The sequence below is a fragment of the Jatropha curcas genome, chromosome 2 (genome assembly GCF_041381405.1).
Source record: "Jatropha curcas cultivar XTBG-Jc1 chromosome 2, XTBG_Jcur_1.0, whole genome shotgun sequence".
Lineage (NCBI taxonomy): Eukaryota > Viridiplantae > Streptophyta > Magnoliopsida > Malpighiales > Euphorbiaceae > Jatropha > Jatropha curcas.
The window spans coordinates 32,741,682-32,762,394 of record NC_143152.1 but is presented as its reverse complement, the minus strand read 5'-3'; the positions used below and the strand labels follow the sequence as shown (position 1 = coordinate 32,762,394).

The following is a 20,713-nucleotide window of genomic DNA, read 5'->3' as shown; positions in this document are numbered from 1 at the left end:
TATGTATATTTCATTTGTAAATCAGATCCATATTTATAAAAATTTTAGTTCTTTACAACTAACAATAGAGAAAATCCGATAATTTTTGGGAAGATAAAATATTAATCAATAGTGTTTCCCTAAAATTTACTATAAAACCATAATATATATTTTTGGATTAATAAATTAATTACATAAAATAAAATTCTTAATAAAGAAAAGTACTGTAAGATAGAAAACAGAGTATAAAAACAACAGCAAAACACGGAAAATACTCTCTTTCCCTTTTCACCGAAATTGACCCACCAGAGCAAGAGAGAGAGACACACACAAAAGAATAGCTCTTCGTTATCTCACTCCTTCGAAGCCCCTCCCCCAAAAACCTACCCTTATCTATATCATCATTTCCTTGGACTCCAATTCCCCATTTCTCTAATAGCACAAGGAAAATTCAAGATCACACCTTTATCAATTGATCAAATCATCACTGTTACTGTTCATTTCCGGTTTCGATTGGTTTCTGACAAGGATCGGTTGGGATTTTTGGAGCTAAAATTTTAATTATTTCATTAATTAAAGAGGCAGCTATGGATGCTGATTCGTGGAGCGCTCGTCTCTCTTCAGCTTCTAAGCGATACCAATCAGTTCTTCAATCGCGATCTGGTAGGCTGTGAAAAAGACAGTTCTTTTGATTTTGGTTACTCAGAAAATCATAGGAAACCGTAATTTGATGAATCCAAATATTAAATATCAGATTTTATTAATAATTTGAGCTCGGAGATGTTTAACCGAGGACTCATTTCTATGTTTTTCTATGCTTCGAAAAGTTACCTCTTTTCAGCTGTTTTGAGTGTTAGATTTTGAATTTTGATCGGTTGCTAAGAATTTAAGGAGAAAGAAATTGGGGTTCTAGATTTTGCTCTTTTTATTTTGGTTTAATTATATTTGCGGTTGCCTCAGCTTCAAATTTGATTGCAGTTGTTACCTTGAATATCTAAACTCGAAAGTCCTTTCTTTTACTAGGGCTTAGGATGAATATGACTCTTAGTTTTGCCTTCGTTTTCAGAGAAAATGAAGTTACAAGAGATGATTAATTCTTTATGAGTTCTAACAAGCAAAAATTTATATATGAACTGTAGTCACTGAAGCTGATATTTATTTGCTGTTGAAGTCTTGAGGTTTCATAAAACTAAGCACTCGTCTAAACTGAGATAATTAGCTTAGATTATTACATTATTGCTTGTTCTAGAAGCAAAGGACTAGGATTTAGAATCTTATTATGTGAGCTTGAAATTCTTTTCAACAGTACTTTAGATAGATCTGTTTGATTTGTGGCTTCTTTCTGTTTTTGATTTTGAGCAAATGAATAAATGGTATGCTTAAGGCTTTGACTGACATGTTTCAGATGTTTATATAAAATGCCTCTCCACTTTGGTGAGCCTTATTGAATCTCTTCCATAATATATGTTTGATCAAATATGTGGTTCTATAATAACTTTTGGGTCTGCTTGCTTTGCTTATCTAAATGGAAGCTTAGTTTCTAAGATGATTTAGGAAGTTCTCTCTAAAACTTGAACTAATTATAATTATTCTTGTGACTTCAGATATGTTTACGGGTTTTGAAGAAATTGATGGAGATGATGATATAAGGGAGGAGTTTCCATGCCCATTCTGTTCAGAATATTTTGATATTGTTGGTTTGTGCTGCCATATTGATGATGAGCATCCCGTGGAGGCAAAGAATGGGGTATCTCTTTTCATGTCTATCAATAGCTGAATGGCTTTTATTATTAGTTATTATTGGTTCAGAATTCCAATTTTTTTATGCAGCATGGTTCAGGATATCACTTCATGGTTATGATTTCAAATTTATGTGTTTGTATAAATATATGCTGAGTGTCATACTGGTACCGATTACAAAACTTTTACAAGACTACAGCTTAATTTAGTCAGCCTTGAATTCTGGCTAGCTCTGTTGAGCTCAGTCACAAAGGGAGTAACATACAAAACTGGCTTCTAGTTGAGAAAAGTTGGCCTCAATTGTAAATGCTTTGCCATGCATAGTAGCGTTCAGCTAGCTTTAATTCCTCTAGTAGATGATTGGGGCAAGTCATTCTGTTTATTTATACTCAGTTATGTTAATATCCTTAACAAAAATATAATTTTTTAATATTTTTACGAGACAAGAAACTGATTTTGCCTACTTCACTTTATCTGATAGGAATAGGCCTGACTACCTGCATAGGCACTTTGTTATTATTGACACTGTGACCCTTGAAGTGTGAGAAATATTGTTGTGGGTTGGATGGGTTAGGGATTAGGACTAGCCATCTTTCTTGAGTTCTTTGAAGCATTGGAGGTCTGTTCCTACTATATATGGATTCATTTAATGGATTTGCATATTTTATGGAAGGAGACTGTTGTTTGTTATGTAATGGATGGATGCTTGTTTCGTTCTAATGAGGAGATGTCTTGTTCAAGGTGAATTTTGATCATGAAATTTGCTGTTTATTACAGGTTTGTCCAGTTTGTGCAATGAGGGTGGGGGTTGACATGGTTGCGCACATAACCATACAACATGGAAATATATTCAAGATATCCTTTTCCCTACAATTATTGTTGGCTTTAAAAGTAGCAAATTCTGTAGAATCTTACAAATATTTAAAAGGGAATTGTTGCTAATAATGTGAATTGTTACTATTTTCCTGCTTATGTTGAAAGGGCCTTTTTCTGTGCATGATGTCTTTGCATTGGGAAGATTTAGCAAATTAAAATTATGCTATTTATCTTCCTGTCTAGATTTTTCACATTTCTGCTACTATTCTATATTTTCTAGCAAACCTGGTGTTCAATCTGGAAACATGTGAACCAAGCTTGTCTTATTTTATTGTTGGGCTTTTGCAAAGAAGTTTCCAAGAATATGTCTTGGCGTAATCCTCTTTTTTAACTTCATGTTTCACATGAACACGTGCTTTTGGTATGTCCAATAATTTTAGGTCGTTTCATACTTCAAGAAATTCTCTTAATAACCTTCTTATGATGAAGAGTTTAGTTTGGAAAAATTTCTTGTGTTAAAGTATAATACTTATAGTTACTATTGCCTTGACTTCCTTAACAAGTGGTTACATGCAGCGTAAGAGGAAATCACGTAAAGGCGGACATCATTCAACGCTTACTTTATTGAGGAAAGAGCTACGAGAAGGAAATCTACAATCTCTTTTTGGGGGTTCTTCCTGTATAGTGTCATCATCCAATGCAGCGCCTGATCCATTGTTGTCTTCGTTCATTTTGCCTATGGCTGATGATTTCACAAGTGCTCAGCCTTCTTTCTCAAATGAAACAAGTTCAGCAAAGAAAAGCTCAGATGAGAATGTTTCAGAGCGGTATGTTATCTGGTTGTACTTTTGTATCTGTATTTCATTTACTCAATCATGTGCTAGAGTGTCATATATGTACGGTAATGATATACCACAGTTGCCATCATCTTTGGTGCAGTATCATAGAGAAAAAGATAATCCAGATAAACACTTCCAAATTAATTGAATAAGAAGGGCCTGAGTGTGATATTTTTGTTATTCCTTTAATAGATGGTGGAGGAAAGGTGTTATGATGCAATCTTTATGGTTGTTTGTTTGCAAAAGTCCAACTGCTTGATGTTTTAAGCATTAAGCTCTCACCAGTAGTGCAAAATTTATGGTCCATTAATGAATATGAAAATGAGTTAGGTAGTGAAGGACATAGCTCTTAGATGGAGGATTGGTGGGAAATTTGGTGCTGGACCAGAAATGCCCCTGTGTATTTTGTGCACAATAACAAAATGGCCTGTGTTCTAAGATACATCTACCCCAGCTGTCAGTTATACCTAATTATCAAGCCATGTGCCATTGATTAACCATTTTAGATGCATTTCTACTTTCGATGTCGCAGTTCTGAATTTTTGCTTCATCAAATGACATGGCAAACAAGTACGCATACATACCCAAGCATTGAGATAAATAACTTAAAGCGTGATAATGTAATGTAAAAGAAAGGATGCTGCACCTGAGATGCTTTCTGCGCTATTTATTAGTTAATGAATTTGGTAGATCAAAATAAAGTCCAAGGGAACTATATAATCTCCTGTTTATAACTGCACTCTTGTCTAGCTCTAGGCCTGGATTGAGGGGAATGAGCAGCAGCCTAGAAGAAGGGGGAATTTGTATATTATCTTCTTTCATTAGTTAAACCTTTAATTGTTTTTATTAAAATAAAATATTCTAGTCTTCTTTGTGCTTGCTTCCGAAATCTATTTGTGTTCCCCTTTCATTCTCTTACCTTTTAGCTGTTTACCTCATGCACAAACAAGAGAATGGTCTCCCTGAGTTTCTCTTCCCTCTAACCAAATAAGTACTTTTTTCTCCTTTTCCTTCTATCACTCTCTCTTTCCCCTCCAGATTTTAACATTGTAGGTATCCGTTGCTGAGCTTGCTATGCTACTGCATCCAAAATGTAAAAGATTCCCGAAATGGCTGAGAAGAGGAAAGGCTTCATAGTGTTTCTTTGGAGTGGATGAATTTCTACACTGCATATTGTGAATTTTACAGTAGACATTTCAATAATATATGTTAAAATTTCAAAAATTTTTTGGCTTATTCATATCTAATATTTTGGTTTTGATGATAGAAATGTCAAGTCAACCCCCCTATCAATCAAGGATAAGGAAGAGAAGGCCAAAAGGAGTGAGTTTGTTAAAGGGCTGTTGTACTCTGCTATTCTTGATGACATCTTATGAAAAGGGACTCATGCTGGCAGCTAGAGCTATGAAATTCCAATTTACAATTAAGAGCCTTACAATCTATGGTTTGTTTGTAGTGAATATGCCAAAATTGCCGGTGTATTAAGGGCAAGAGTGTTGAATAAGGTGTAGGAATATGAGTGTAAGCTATGTTGCATATGAACTTTAGTTGTTGGACCTGAACAGACTTATACTTTCAGGTCTTTCATTATATGAAAAAAGAAAAGATAAATAATTTCTTTTCTAAAATGAATCTCTTCTCCAAATCCTGGAATGACTCGTCTTCCTGATACGCTGTTGCCATTTTGTAGTATAGCATTAAAAATTGGTCCAGTAAAATTGCTTGTACATTCAGAACAGGTAGAACAGATAGAGCCATAAATAAACTTCAAAAATCAGACATCAAAGGCGGTTTTGATGGCCACTCTAAGGTGGTGTTATGGGCTGCACAGCTGGGTTTGCCAAACTGGTTGGCAATGCTGGGATTAGCACCTAACTTTTAATGATCGAATTGGTTTCATTTAACACAATGTCTTAAATGCTTGATTTCAGTTGGTCCATAATTCAGTGCATAACTCAGCACTTAACGTTTTTACCCTGCCCAAAATATTGACCTGTAGTACTAGCCGTAAGGGAATAATAAAAAAGGAATAGAAAACGGTACCACCGATTTAGCTATGGCCATAGAAGGAGATGTCAGAGAGACAGGTGGGTCAAAAGGGTATGCAAGTTCCATTCCAATCATATCTCCCACATTCTCCCATACATTCTCTGTAAACATAACTGAAACCAACCGTCATTTTCCCTTTTGACAAAAGATGCTGCTGACTGCCCTTTTGACAAGGATATAATGACTTTCTGCACTTAGACAATTGAAAACTTTTTTGAGTTTTTCTCTTAATTTATTTTGCAAATCATGTGCAACCAGAATGACATTCTTGTTTTGTCTCTATTACTTGTATAGCCAGTTACCTTTTTGACGTCAGATACTAATATCCAATGATGGTTAATGCCTAATTTTTTTTACTGTTAAGTTTGAATAGCTACGTAGCAAATGCATAGACAGACATGTGAAATTATTGGATTCACACTCCAATTTCCAATCAATCTAATACACTCCTCTATAAATGTGGGAAAAGATTACTGCACCCTGAGTAGCAAATAATTTTGAGAATAAGTATTAACTATAAATCTTGCATCCCAAAGCACAAGACTCCATGAAAAAAAAAGAAGGGGGAGAATCAGTAATAACAACATTATTATGACTTCAATCTTAAAAATGAGTATCGTCATCAAATAAGAATAGAGCCTTTCAAAGCTCTCAATGTCAGTCAATTATGCCTATAAACAAGTTAACCATAAATGTTTGTCTAACTCCTAACAAAAAAGAGAGTGCAAAAGAAAACACTCCGTGTGTCAAAGACTAAAGACCTAAACTTAACCACTGAGGCAGTCTTGTATCCATGATTCTCTTCACTACGTCACGTGCAAATGAATCAAAACAAGATGAGCAAAAATCTTTCATTATACTTGTCTGTCCAGCAATCAATCTATCACCATGGATGCAGATTGATGGCGGTGGCACAGAGTGAACTTCGCTCCTCTTGTGCTCAAGGCCACAAGCAGCTAAGATGGTATGAGTAGAACTCCTTGCAATATCTTTAAAAGTATCGTGGCCTGTGTAATGTAGAGATAAAGCAATTTAGCATTTCTATTAGATAGTAAATAGAAATTCACCTAGCATAACTGCTCCGCATCCAACAACACAATGGCTGCTAAGTATTAATGCGAACTTTTCAAACACTCTCAATCATATTGATCTCAGCTTACTCGTACCTAATTCAAACTAAATGGTTGGGAAAAATATTAGCAACTTCACGTACCTAATTCAATGTCTTGAGACAAGTTTTTCAAGTGGCTTTTAACTATTGATTGCAATTGTTCCTTTACCACGTAGAATTGACTCTCTTCTCTAAGTCTGTGAGGTGATAAATTAACTTCACATGCAATGCCTGGTCTGCTGTTGCATTGATCGAATTGCTGATGGCCAGATATAGAGTTGATCCCCGTGAGCTCAGGCCATAATGTCAAATTGATAGACCTGTCGGTACTTAAAATAGTTGGATCCTGAACTACTTGAGTTCTCAATTGATTTGGTCTCAAAGAAAAAGGATCTCTATTTTGCACTGACGAAGAGGGATGATCATTAGTTTGTAATCTCACATCAAGGAATGTACTCTGTGATGCCCCCATTTCTTGTGTCCTTGAATTTTGAACAGTGGTTTCCCTACATGGATCAACTAGAGAGTTGGGAACATCACTATGAAAGTTGGCAGCTGAAACACCATCAGTTCTGTTAGCCATATTATTCATTCTGCTCATGGAAAGGATATTTTGTATATGACGGTGTATCTGGCGTCTCACTGATAGAGTTGGTGCCCCTCCTCCAGATACTGGAGAAGCTGCCTGTACATCGCCTATAGGAAATCTGGGAGAAGACAAATTCCCAAATCCTTGAGCGAATGCTAGCCGAGGTGAAGGCTCTAAAGTCAGGTCTATGCCTTCACCATTATTCACAACAGGAGATGGTCTATTAAACATGTTGTTTGCTGTCCTTTGATCAGGCAAAGTATCCTGAGGTAGGGAGCTCGAGGATCCAAGAGCAACAGGACGACAGCCATCACAATACCAATTGCCTTCAGGTACCTGCCGCCCAAGACCAACACAGTAGGTATGTGCGGGTGAATCACAGAGATCGCATAGTAACATGAGGCCATCATCCCCACCTTCATGGCATTCTGTACAAATCACATTTTCATATGGATCAATAAAGCTCCGGATTTCTTCCTCTGATGGTTGATAGACCTATATAAAGCATTAATGCAGATCAACAAAATAAGCAATAAATTTAACAAAATGGCTTAACAATATGAAGAAAGAGGAGAGACCTGATCGCGCTTGGGAACTTGTATCACCACATTTCTAAGATCCACTCCCACAGCTGCTCTTCCATTCTTGGTTATTGTATTAAACCTCTGCTTGCACAGAGGGCAACGTGACTCCACTTTTGACCACTCCATGATGCAAGTGAAGCAGAAATAGTGACTGCAGCAATTCAGTGTTCCCCTCAATCTTCTTTTATCCTCTTCTGATAGGCATATTCCACACACCTGCTTTCCCACCTCGGATTTCTCTTCCTTTACCTTCTCCTTACCTTTTCTTGCCATGGGTTTTCCATGTTGGAATATATCCCCATTCTCCTGAATTTTCTTTACAGAAGATAAGCTCCTCAAACCAGTCTTTACTTCTCCAAACAAATCACTAGCTTCTCTCATCTGTTCTCTCTCTTCCTCTGAGATGGTAAAATCATAATCAGATGATCCAGAAGAAACAAAATCTGAATCTGAATATACAGCATATCTCCTCCTCCTCACACCTGAATTTTTCCTGCTATTTTCTCGTACGACCGTATTCTCATCCATAAAATCACCATCATCTTCATCATCATACTCACACCTTTCTTTCTTTCTCAATCTACGGGTTTTTCTTCCTTTCTTAACTGAAGGCTTCTTTGAAATCTTTGTTTTCCTCCTCTTTTTTCTACCTCTTCTAGAGCCCCTTTTCTGCATGCTCCTTTTGCCTACTTTCATGTAATTACTCTTCTTTTTTTCTGTTAATTCTTCATCCTCATCCAGAAAATCATCATCTTCATCATCTGGAGAGAATTCATCATCGTCATCGTCATCATCATCATCACCATTAACATAATCCTCATCTTCTTCCTCTTCATAAGATACCCTTTTCCTTTTCCGCGAAGTTTTACCCCCAGTTTTCCCATTTGCTTTAGAACCCTTGTTATTTTTTGATCTAACAACTTCCCTAAATTCCTCTTCCTCTTCCTCTTCTTCCTCTTCGACATAACTGCCAAAACTCTCCTCTGATGCATACTCATCTAAAGAATTCCCCAAATCCTCTGAATAATCATCAGATGCATTTTCCTCAACTTCAGCCACATAATCCTCATCTGAATCATCAGAACCCTTATCTTTAGACCTATCCCTATTCTTAAAATTTCTCTCACAATTAACCCTCCCTCCCCTTCCCATCTATCTTTGCACACACAAAAAAGCCAACACCAAGAACCCAACTATTAAACCACAAGTTCCAACCCAATAAATAACATTATAAAGATTCTTCAATTCACACAGCTATATCAGATCAAATCGCATCGAAACAAATTCCAATATTCTTCAATTCGTTTTACTTTGTTTCTTGCTTAGGTTATACTCAAATGGGGTTATAAGATTAATACGCAACAGGAATCCCAGAAGGAAATTTTACCTATTTACCAATTCATTCTCGTAACCGATCTGTATTAACAGGGAAAAACCAAAAACAACCGACAACAAAATCAAAAAACAAGAAACACCCAGATCACAGAAATCAAGATGCTGAAAGTTGTTTTGTTATAAATGCTTTAAATTAATTAACCAAGAGAAAAAAATTTCTAAAAACACAAACCCACTAATTAAATTACCATCTTTATCTATCCTTCTGGAGCTATGTTAATTTGCTTCGAAGAAGAAGAGAGGGAAAAATATATAAATAATAAAATGAAAATTAATCATTCAAATCCGTCTTATTGCTAAAACCAAAGCCAAAATAAAAATTACAAAAAAAATAAAAAGTCCTAAAATTGAGGATACCCAAAATCAATTGTTTCAATAAAAAGCTCAAAATATACAAATACAATACGTATATACAAAAAAATAAAAAAAATAAAAAAAAGGAGAGAGAGAATCTAGGGGCAGAGAGTGAGGGCAGAGAAGGGGTGGGGTTGGTACCTGAAAGGAAGAAGAAACGAGTTGAAAACACAGAAAATGTTTCGCGAAATATAGAAATTGCTTTTATGCTTTTTCGTTTCGGTTGTTGCGTTTTTTGATCTTGTCGTTTTCCCAAATTTCATGTAATAAACAAATGTATAAATACGTAGGCTACTGTAATTAGTCTTTTTAGTAAATAGTTATTTACTCCATATTTTATCATAATTATAAATTTATCATTTTTTATTTGATAAATACACTGATTAATCCTTAAGATTTAATTTATTAAATTATTTAGTCTTTTATCTAAAAGTGTAATTTTTGCTATTAATTATAGTTTTACGAAGAAAAATGTCATATCTTTAACTTTGTGCGCATGTGTGTGTTAAACAGTAATTCAATATTAAAAGTAATGGACCGAATAATAATTTTCTATTAAATGTAAATGCTACATAACTAAAATATATTTAACTCTTTAAAGCATATTTAACTCCCGAAATTTTTTTTTTTTTGATGAAATGACGAAATAGCTTAATAAATAATATATTTACCAAATAAGAGAGATAAAATTGTAGTTATAATCAAAATGAAAGGTCATAGTATTTGTTCGTTTTTAATTATTGGATAATTGAAGAGGGAGGCTATTGCTTATTTTATTACTCTCTCCGTCTCAAAAAATAGTCCTTTTTTTTATTTGGCTTAAAATATAAATCGCTTTTTTTTTTTACATTATAATTAATTCATAAATTGTCTACTATATCCTTATTAAATTTTATTTTATTTTCAATAAACCTCGTTAATCTTACTTATCACATCAAAATAATAGTAATTATTCATATATTATTTAAAATGGACGTAATAAAAAAATTATATTAATAAATTTGTCTTCTAATTATAATAATTGTTATTTTTTAATATATATGAAAATTGAAAAATATATTATTTTTTTGGACGAAAAAAGTAAAATAAAAAAAAAAGAAAATTAATTGAAAATGTAAATCATATAATATCAAATAAGGATATTATTGTGAACGTTTAATAATACCAATGGCGTACGCGATTTCGCGACCTCATCGATGATTCGCTCTGAAATGACCAAAATGTCCTTTGAGATTGGGACATTGTCTCCAGCCGATTTAACTGTAATTTGACTTGCATAATGTCAAATAATTTTATTATTTCCCAAAAATAGAACGGCTTCAATGTTACTGTTAGCGCGCTTACGAGGAAAAAATAAAAGGCATCACGTAATTTATAAGGTTTTATTTTAAAACTAATAAACAGAATAAACAGAAGAAAAATAATTTACAAGAAAGGATAATCAAAAAGTTTAAAATGAGATTAAAAAAATTATCAACTGTTAAATTTAAAAAATTAACTACTATTATACATACAATTTTAAAACTAAGACTAATAATATTTATTTTTATATAAAATTAAATTTATAATACACCTTCATTTATCAAAATAATTATGTATTCATAACGGGTACCAATTCAGTGAAATTCACCTATTAACTAAATTTCTAAATTAAATCATAGTGGTCAATTAATTTTAATTAAAATAAATACTTTTCATCAATTAATTGAAGCATGTAATTTTTTTTTTTTACGTAAGCATTAGGTTCATGTCATTTTGAAGATACCTAAATTCATAGGTTAATCATTTTCCCTTTCAAATCAAAATCATTAAAGATATTTTACTTTTGAGCTTTTTTCTATCATTGGCCGTAGATTGCAAGATAGACATTTCCATAAATATCCATGTTGGCATATTTAATAATACTAGTCTTTTTTATGATGTATATTGTACGTTATAAAATGCTCGTTATATTTTCACTTTTTAAATTTTTTATTTATATAATATTAAAACATAAGTTTTTTTAGATGAAAATAAATACCATGGTTAATTTGTATTAGATTTTGTCACATAAGCTGTTTGCAATGTTATTTTTTATATACTTGATTCTATTTTTATATAGTAAAATGGTCTCAAAATAAAGTTCAATCCAATCTTAATACCTAATTCTTCAGTCATTAATTTATAAATACAAATTCTTAAAATCCTGATAAGTGCTTAAAAAGAAAACTAGGTTATCACTCAATCCTAAACCATTTGCCTTCAATCCTATATAGCTAGAATGAAAAATAATAATAAACTTTTTTTTTTACTAGTAGGTAAAAGAAAAAAAATGAGAAAATGATCTAAATTAATAATGGTAATCATTTTGGTTATCGTGACAGTACTGCTAACTCAGTACATTGCAGAAATGAATATATAAACATACGCACAAACTCTTCAAACTCAAAACAAAAATATATAGTTCTAATTTTTTTCAATTTCATAAACACTATTTTCTTTCAAGTCAAACATATTTAGGATATAAAAGAAATAATATTAAAAAAATAAAAAATGCTTAATGAGAATGTCATCTATTTATTACAAGGGAGATATAAATCTCTTACTAAATTAAAGTGATAGTAAGTACAAATTAATCCAATAACGAAAAAGAAAATAAAAATAAAACTTTTTTATTAAGAATAAAACTCTTTTAAGAATTTAACATATAACAAGAAATAAATTATATTAAAAAATTATCAATATAAATTTCAAAAATAACTCTGAAAATGCTACAATTTAATTAAATTTGATTTTGATGGAGAAAAATAAAAGTCAATCAATAAATGAAAATTACAAAGTAAATTATGATGGGATCCAATATTGGTCAGCTAATGAGTTAATTCAAGCATTTTTTTTTTTCGATTGTTCTAAGTTGTAAATTTAAAATAAATAAATAAGTTAACCAAATAATAAAAAAATATTACATAAAAAAATATTATATCCTCTCCGAATAAACCCATAATTTTTTCCTACAATCATAAAAAAAGAAGAGTATACTTTTTGTTTTTATTATATATATTTATTTATTTAAAAATTAATTTTTAGAAATTATATCCAATCAGATAATAAAATGTAATTTTTTTTTCATCTTAACCACAGGTATTTCGAGCCCACTCGGCTAGAACTAAATTCTGCTCACACAAATCGTCCCAAGAGAGATAAAGTGCTCTAAGCAAATATTTTCTCCATCCATGAGAATCGAACGCCCAACGTCATCTAAAGGAAAGAGTGTTGAACCACTCATTCAAATACTTGTTGGTAAATGTAATGTTCAAATTAGCCATGATTAAGGCTATTTTAGAATATTCTAGATTTTATTGAGGACGATATCGAAAAGCCAATTATTTATCCCTATTCTCACATTTATATATAGTATAGATAATACGATCTTCCCATCAATGTGGATTTTTTTTTTTTGTTAATTCAAAAAAATTCCTAATAAGCAATATTTCCATTTGTTTGAAAAAAAAAAAGAAAATACCGAGAACCATAATTTTTTATTTACTTATAATGCAACATTAAGAAAAAAACATTTACTTTCATATTTTAAATATAAAAATTTACTATATTTAATTTAACTTATGTATAAATTAAGAAATATAACTAATATGGTTATAGTATAACTTCTACTTTTTGTCTCTCTATGTCCTAGTAATTCTTTTTATAAACTAGTTATCTATTTTAAAATTTGAGTAAAGACGAATATTAAATATGTATATATTATTTCAGTCTAAAAGAAAAATAAAATTATAATATCAGAGAAATAAAAAGGACAGTGAGTTATTTTTATGAAACGAAAAATTCAAGTATTTTCTGACGTAGGGAATCTGAATGTCAAATTGATGAAAAAATATAAAATATAAAATAATTAAGTTTTAAGCAATAATCGATAAATTTACGCGAGAAAATCATAATTAATTTTTTATTAAAATTAAAGTATAATATAATTAATAAATAGAAACAAAAATATATTAAACAATATAAAAAAAAAAAAAAAAAAAAGAGTAAAAGGTAAAGTGTATAAAGAAATGGGAAGAGAAGCATTGAAACCATGTGTTGGACCATATTTTTATTGCCAATTACAATGATAAGGTACATTGGCAACCAGCATCAACGAAATGATGTTCTCTGTTGATCGGCCATGAGAGACATCAGAAAAATCAAATCAAGGATCTAGACCGTCCATTAGAAACCACGTGTTGTATTTTAGAGAAAGGAGCGGTGGATGTGTCGGCACACAGCACGCGGCACCGTTCACAGATTTTTCGGAATTTGTTTGTTTGTATACTGTGAAGGCCCCACATAGATGTTACTTGCCATATAAAATTTCATAATTAACAATAAGGTTTAAATTAATAAATAATAATATTTCATTTATTGTTTAAATAATATTATTTCACTAATAACATCATCAATTATTTAAATAATTATTGAAAAAAAAAATCCTCAATAAAGCTCAATACTGGTATAATGGTATTAAATATTACTATTAACTCAAATGATTATTAGAGAAAATGTTAAAATTGGATAATTTAGCATAAAAACAAAAATATTATTTTGATTTCATTATGTTCTAGAAGGCATCAACTCAAATCTTCATATTTTGACCTTTCCTCTCAAAATAGGAAAAAAAAAAAGTTCCATAAATACAAAAATCAAACCTTTTTAAAAATTTATAATTTAATAATCTAGGCCTCTAAATAGAAACATGATGTGACTTTGGAGAGATTTCCATTTCCCCTTCAAATTTTAGCACTTTCGTTAATTTAGTCTTATTGCTTTAATTTGAAATAATTAAATATTTCAATTTTTTATTTTTAGTCTATTTAAGTTTTCTTTTAAATAAATGCTGCACTGTGATAATAGTAAATACTGTAAATTATAATAAAATTATATTTTTATAACTAAAATACATATATGTAAAAGTGATAAGATGGTAACACCATCGTTGTTTACTAATGACAAAATTTATTATTTACTATTGGTATTAACCAAAAACCTAATTAATCTAACAAGAAAGGCCTACGTCTTCTCAGTGCTTATTATAGTGCTTTACTTTCTTCACTGGGCCTGTACTCTTTTTCGCTTACTAAGGCCCAATTCAATATTTTGGGCTTCATTCTCACCTCACGGATTTGTATTTTTTATAACAAACCCAAATTGGCTGTGACAGTCCCGAAATGTTGCTGTTTTGATAAAATACTTTTCTTACATCGTGTATGTATATCCATTATTCATATATATGCAAAATAATAATATATATCTTCTATGTCTGTCTTCTTTTTTTTTTTTTTTTTTACTTGCACGAGGTATCTAGACCCGTATCGTTTAACGGTCCACAAACCTGACTAATTTCCGTTTAAGTGACGGAGTCAGCGATTCAATGTAAGGAGAGTAAAAGAAATTTCAAGAATTAAGGAGGGTGAAATTGAAAATATTTATTTTTATAAAGGGTAAAATGAAAAACTTTAATATTTTATGGGTAACTCCATCATTGTCGCTCGCCCTCAGAAGCAAAAGGGCTAACCCAAAAGAAGTTTATATTGTAGAGAATTGACTCCATAACTTAAGCCATAGTAATCAATTTCACTAGCGCTCTTTGCCACGGAGCTATGCAATTCATGTTATATGTTGTATGTTTGTCAATTAACAATTAAACTAGATATATTTAACTTGGTTCGGTGGGATTAATATGATATCCAAATCAAAAACCCCAATTTCAATTTGATGGCATTGGCAAAATATTCTTTTAGCTTTGAATATATATAAATATAATTAATTAGGCTTTTAATGGAGCTAAAGTTTTCACTTAATCATGATTAGCAAACCTAGCTACAAGTAGGGAGGTTGGATTCTCAAAGTTTTTCATTTTTTTTTTCTTTTTGATTCGTTTAGAAGGCTGAAATACTATTATGGACTATACGACGGGGAATAATCAACACTTGTGACCTTCTATTTCTCACATAAGTGAAAAGACTAACCGAATCACACATGATTGACTTCTAAAAGGTTTTTTTTATTAACCATATATATATAAAAGTATGTATTTATATAATCCCAAAGCTAGAGTGTGTGTACATCGAAGAATATATTATGCATATGCATATGCTTAGTTTATACTTGGAGTATCTTTAAGGCTGGAATCACTTTTGATATAGAAGCAACTCATGGGGTTTGTTCCTTTTTTCTATCCCCACCTAAGGATTTCAATTTCAAGAGACTTGTCTAATTCAATGACTTGGAGTGTTAATGACAACCATATGCCTATTATCTCAAAGTTTCTTCATCCCTTAAAATTTGGGACCATCCTAATTTATAAAGATAAATTAGAAATTGGAAACTATTAATCAAGACATATTAAAGATAAGAGAATTCATATAATAGAATCTTTGCCTCAAAAAGAAAAACATTGTCATCCCTCTTCTTCTTTTCAATCACTTATTAATATTAGATTCAGTATAAGATTAAAGGGGTTTGGACATAATAAGTAGACAAGTCATTTGGCAAAATAAAGCTTTCTTATACTTTAATTCAATTTTTTTTTTTGGATTGATCGATTAAGCAAATTGGATTATTTGTCATAAAATTTTGGCTAATTCATATGTATTTGGATTCTAATTATAGAAAAATAAAGCAAAATAGTCAGTTCAACAATCTATTTCATCAAATGCTTGGGGGCTTCATGAGGTGACTTGGACACATGGCTTGTATTCAAAAGAATATATGATTGAACCTGATATGATTTTTTGATCAATAATATATATATATATATACACAAATGATTATCTAAGTTAAGATTATAATATAAGGACTGAAAATAAACTTTATGAACCATAATAATACAATTGAGTCTGGGACATAAGACCACAAGGAAAAGGTTCAAATTGGACCCATTCAAATGAATTGAAGCTTTTCTTTTTTCTTCTTATACCTACCTTGAAAAGGGTTACCTTCGTTTCTTTCTTTTTTTTTTTTTTTTTTTAATGTTCTAATTAAATTTTTGGGAATTTTAATAACATGAAAATGGCAATGGGTCAAAAGCTGGAACTTTTAATATTTGTATTTTAGACCACAAATTGAGTGGTTTAGGTCTTGATTTGCAATTAAAGACCGCGCCCCTTATCTTCAAGTCTAAATCATCAACCAACAGTAACTACTTTAACTTCAAAATAAAAGCCTTTAAACATTCCCATCCATTGAACTAAGATTCTGCATTATTCAATGTTAATAATAATAATAATAATAATAATAATAATAATAAAAGTAATTCCTTAATCTATGATTGCTTGTGTTTGGTTTTAAATGCAATTAACTATTTCTATGCATGTTAGAAACTTAAAAGTCCTTGGTGGATGTTATCATTTCAATTTTGTTTCTTTATGAACAATTTAACTCTCTCTCTCTTTTCTTTTTTTTTTTTTTTTTATTTCATTAAAAAAAATAAATGAAAAGATTCTTGGAAACTAGCATAAAGTTAAAAAGCTGTTGTTAGAGAATGAGCTCTTATATTAGCTTGTCTCAGAACCTAATGAATTAAAATATCAGTTTTTCGGCTGAGAATTTTCGTACAGTCATCAACAATAATGCCTAGAGGAGAATGATCATTAAGAGAGGAATATATGGCATATACAAGTTGCTGGCAATCAGAAAAAATTATTCCTTGATCTTGCATATTGGACTCCATTTAACTCTCTAATCCATACATTTAGCTCAAATAACCTCATGTAAGATAAAATATTATTTCTCCTAATTTTGAGTTTTTCAGCAATACCATAGTTAATTATTTATATTAAGTAAAAAAAAAAAAAAGAGAATATGGTAGACAACAAATTGAACCCCTGTCTTTGCGCTTAGATTCTTAAATTAAATGTTCATAGTACCATTTTCAAATAATAAATACATGTTGTTGTCTAAAGCTGCAAAAACACCCTTTTTCTTTGGAATGTTGATGTCTAAATCTAGAGGGACATAACTTTTGGTAATGCATCGCAAACACTTACATTACCCAACATTGATGCGATCCCTGATTTAGACGATTCACCCATAGCAACTACAAGAAATAAGGGGAACAAAAAGTAGTAGGGAGGTTTAAAAAAATTTATTTATTAAATATTTTCTTTCTTTTGATTAGGGTTATATGACAAATCACTCTTTAAATCATCTTACATTAATAAAATAAAGAATTTACGAATCGTATTTTCTTTGTCTTTCATATCTTTAAAAAGTATAAATTAAAATGATAAAAGCATATTTATAAATATGTATATTTGTTTATTTAATTTAAATTATAAGACATGTCGGAGTTTTAACTCTTTCTTTATCACATCTCAAAAGTTGCCGTTGAAATTGGAGAATGTAAATTTATATAAATCTTACAGTGAAATTTCATATTGTTAATATGGGATCCAAGACAATTCTCACGTCTTATCTTATAAGTAAAGTTTTATCCATTTTAATATACATTCATGGTTGGATAAATGATAATCATATTTATTAAAAAAAAAAAAAGGGTTTAATGCACATAATGCAGGCCATGATGGTATACCAACACAAGATGGTATCTATTAATTATGGATTCTTATTGGAATCTAAAAATGCAATGATAGCATGTATGAGTGAGGACATCCCATGGGTTCCACAATGCAATGATAGTATGTATGAGTGAGGACTTCCCATGGGCTCCACATAATATATACGTGGGTATTCCACCATTCTTCAAATTGATTTCATCCTTAACGCGAATAAGTAGCACAGTAATAAAGAGCATTTGCGAGATTTATCACCATGATTTAGATTATAGGTTCGATTCTTCGCAGCGAACTTCTCTCTTCTCAGCCTTTTTGCCTCTAAAGGCAAGCGAAGATTAGTTAAGTTTATAGGACGTTAAAATGGATATTGACTTAAAATACCTCGTGCAAGAAAAAAAAAATGATTTCATCATTTTTTATGGTCTAGTTGGTCTTCTCACTCACATGAGTAAGAGATTTCGAATTTGAGTATTCTCAAACATAGTTGTCTTTATCAATTTAGTGAGTTAGGAAAATGTTACTCTCCTATTATATAGTTAATAGTATTATTTTGATCCATTTGCATAGTTGTATTTAGAAAAAAATAAGAAAAGAAATTAATGACAGCTTTTTGATTTGACGATAATTTTGTTTGATCAAACATGTAAAGGGCAGGTCTTTAGCCCGGCCAATGGAGCCCATTTGTCCGCAAGGTTGAGACTGCGCCGGCAGCCTGTGCCCTTAACTAAACTATATTACATGCCGGCATGGTACTTGGGCCCCCGCTTTAGGACCATTGTTTTAAGGGTCCACTAGTTTTTATTTTTTTCTTAATATCCCTTTTGTTATGCGCTTATGCTTGTTTAATCGCTTTTGAAAATTAAATCATCCGAACCTAGCAATCAGGTTCGGATCCAAACCACATGTTTAAATACTTGCGAAGGTTGGAGGGAACTGCAGAATTTGAGCTGACGAAAAGGTCCTTCTTCTGTTGTCGTACTTATGCGAGTGAAGAACGTAGCGAAGGGTACATTAGGAAATGTATGCATGTAAATTTTTTTTTATTTATTCGGAAGTCTTATGGACATGAATGATATTGTATGTACACAAACTTAATCCTAATAATAATAATTTCACCTTAATTCGTAAAATACTCAAATTAATTAAATTTGAATTTTTTCAAAACATATATAAATAAGAAAATCATATTACCAATTTGATACTTCTTATTTATATTATTTGAGATGGTATAATGTTATTGATATATTAATTATTAGTGTTTTACATAAAAATAATAAATTACACCTATGTATTAATGAAAAGTACACATATATTAGTTGGGTATGGCATTTTTTTTTATTTTATTATAAGCAAATATTTGGATTTTTCATATTTTAATTATTAGCCATTTTAGTTAGAAGATGATGCAAATCAAAATACACATCCACATTTATTTTTTATTTTTTATTTTTTAAATCTGGTTTGCCTTATTTTTTAGGGACAAATTAGTTTGTGTCCTTTTGATAAATAAATTTGAAATTTTCATGATTTAAATTTTCATCCTTGGCTTGTTGCTTCCTAAATCTTCATCCTTTTTCACTTTTAATTAAATGCAAAATAATATTGATATATAAACATTAATATATTTAAAAAAAAAAGTAAAAAAAAAAACAATATATTTTGTTTTCTTTCTAACCATCAAGTTTCTTTTTTTTTTTTTTTTTTTTAAAGTATAACCTTTGGTTATAGAAAGAATGGAAGCTAACCAAATGGAGTTTAAAAAAATTTAGGTTCAAAAAATATATAATGAAAATCTTGTGATTTCTGAAATTAAAATTAAAATATATAATTAGGTTCAAAATATATTTTTTTATTTAAAATTAAAATTTGTGATTTCCTAAATCTTAATGAAAATTTCAACATTGTGTATATGCACCCTTTCTTATGCAATACACGACAAAAACTGTAGGTCCAACAGAGATATGAAAAAGGCAACAGAGGGCTGCCCTTTTGCCACCTGGCAAGCCATGTGAAGTCCATCTCATCATTATAGAAGATGACACGAGGGAAAGCAACATCATCATTATTATTATTTTTTTTCTTGCCCTATCAAATTTAACATGCTTTAGAGTTTAGATTAGAATTTAAAAATTCTCTTGCTTCCATTGAGTGTTGACACTTGATGGTTTCTTTTAATCTACTATCTTAAGATGATAGAGAAATTATACTTACGTAGAAAATGAAATTGCACTTCTTCTACATTTTGCATTTAAATTAAAAAAATAATAATTTATTAATTAGTGTCCGCATAATCATAATCTCTTCGTCTATTTATAAATAATAATCTTTATTTTCTGTTTCAAGGTATAAAAAAAATGTAATGTATATTTCCTTTTAAATTAATTGTCAATAATTCAAAAAAATAAAATTTTATGATTAAAAAAATTCAGAACTCAAGATCTTCACTCGTCATATTAGTTGTTTGCTTACTCCAATTAATTTTTTTATTTATAAAAGTACAAACTTAAATACCCTATATATATATATATATATATATATGTGTACACTTAGTAGGATTTGACAATATCATTAAATTTCCACCTGCCTTAATCTTTCATGTAATGATAAATTAAGTAATATAGTTATCAAAAAGAGAAAGTAAATATTTAATACATTATGCAAATCATTGTTTAGCATTGGCATGACATAAAATTCATTATGACTATTAA

At 30.6% G+C, this 20,713-nt stretch overlaps 2 protein-coding genes across 4 annotated transcripts; one reads left to right on the top strand and one right to left on the bottom strand.

Annotated features, from left to right (window-relative positions):
• The first annotated feature begins 246 nt into the window (after positions 1-246).
• Positions 247-5,002, top strand: LOC105647455 (protein DEHYDRATION-INDUCED 19 homolog 3). The gene is made up of 5 exons (XM_089718092.1): positions 247-642; positions 1,584-1,726; positions 2,497-2,576; positions 3,108-3,362; positions 4,642-5,002. Exons 1-5 carry the CDS (start codon positions 567-569, stop codon positions 4,748-4,750), a joined length of 663 nt encoding a protein of 220 aa, XP_089574218.1. The 5' UTR covers positions 247-566; the 3' UTR covers positions 4,751-5,002.
• Positions 5,003-5,998: 996 nt separating this feature from the next.
• LOC105647456 (RING/U-box protein) lies at positions 5,999-9,680 on the bottom strand. Of its 3 annotated transcripts, none has more exons than XM_020684577.3 (4): positions 9,598-9,680; positions 7,702-9,123; positions 6,637-7,618; positions 5,999-6,430 (listed from the first exon to the last, which is right to left on the bottom strand). In XM_020684577.3, the coding sequence occupies exons 2-4, from the start codon at positions 8,857-8,859 to the stop codon at positions 6,177-6,179; spliced, it is 2,394 nt and encodes a 797-aa protein (XP_020540236.1). In that variant the 5' UTR covers positions 8,860-9,123; positions 9,598-9,680; the 3' UTR covers positions 5,999-6,176. The 3 variants fall into 3 exon arrangements, with proteins under 3 accessions (XP_020540236.1, XP_020540235.1, XP_089574447.1); XM_020684576.2 differs by lacking the exon at positions 9,598-9,680 and adding an exon at positions 9,291-9,591; XM_089718321.1 differs by lacking the exon at positions 9,598-9,680 and having other exon boundaries at positions 7,702-9,591.
• Between the last annotated feature and the right edge of the window lie 11,033 nt (positions 9,681-20,713).

What these genes read in the sequence shown, in the direction of transcription:
- LOC105647455 (XM_089718092.1), top strand. Translation starts at nt 567, where the DNA reads ATGGATGCTGATTCGTGGAGCGCTCGTCTCTCTTCAGCTTCTAAGCGA. An exon ending in CCGTGGAGGCAAAGAATGGG is followed by an intron (nt 1,727 to 2,496) that starts GTATCTCTTTTC and finishes TGTTTATTACAG; the next exon opens with GTTTGTCCAGTTTGTGCAAT. An exon ending in CATGGAAATATATTCAAGAT is followed by an intron (nt 2,577 to 3,107) that starts ATCCTTTTCCCT and finishes AAGTGGTTACAT; the next exon opens with GCAGCGTAAGAGGAAATCAC.
- LOC105647456 (XM_020684577.3), bottom strand. Translation starts at nt 8,859, where the DNA reads ATGGGAAGGGGAGGGAGGGTTAATTGTGAGAGAAATTTTAAGAATAGG. An exon ending in AAGTTCCCAAGCGCGATCAG is followed by an intron (nt 7,619 to 7,701) that starts GTCTCTCCTCTT and finishes TGCTTTATATAG; the next exon opens with GTCTATCAACCATCAGAGGA. An exon ending in GTCTCAAGACATTGAATTAG is followed by an intron (nt 6,431 to 6,636) that starts GTACGTGAAGTT and finishes TACATTACACAG; the next exon opens with GCCACGATACTTTTAAAGAT.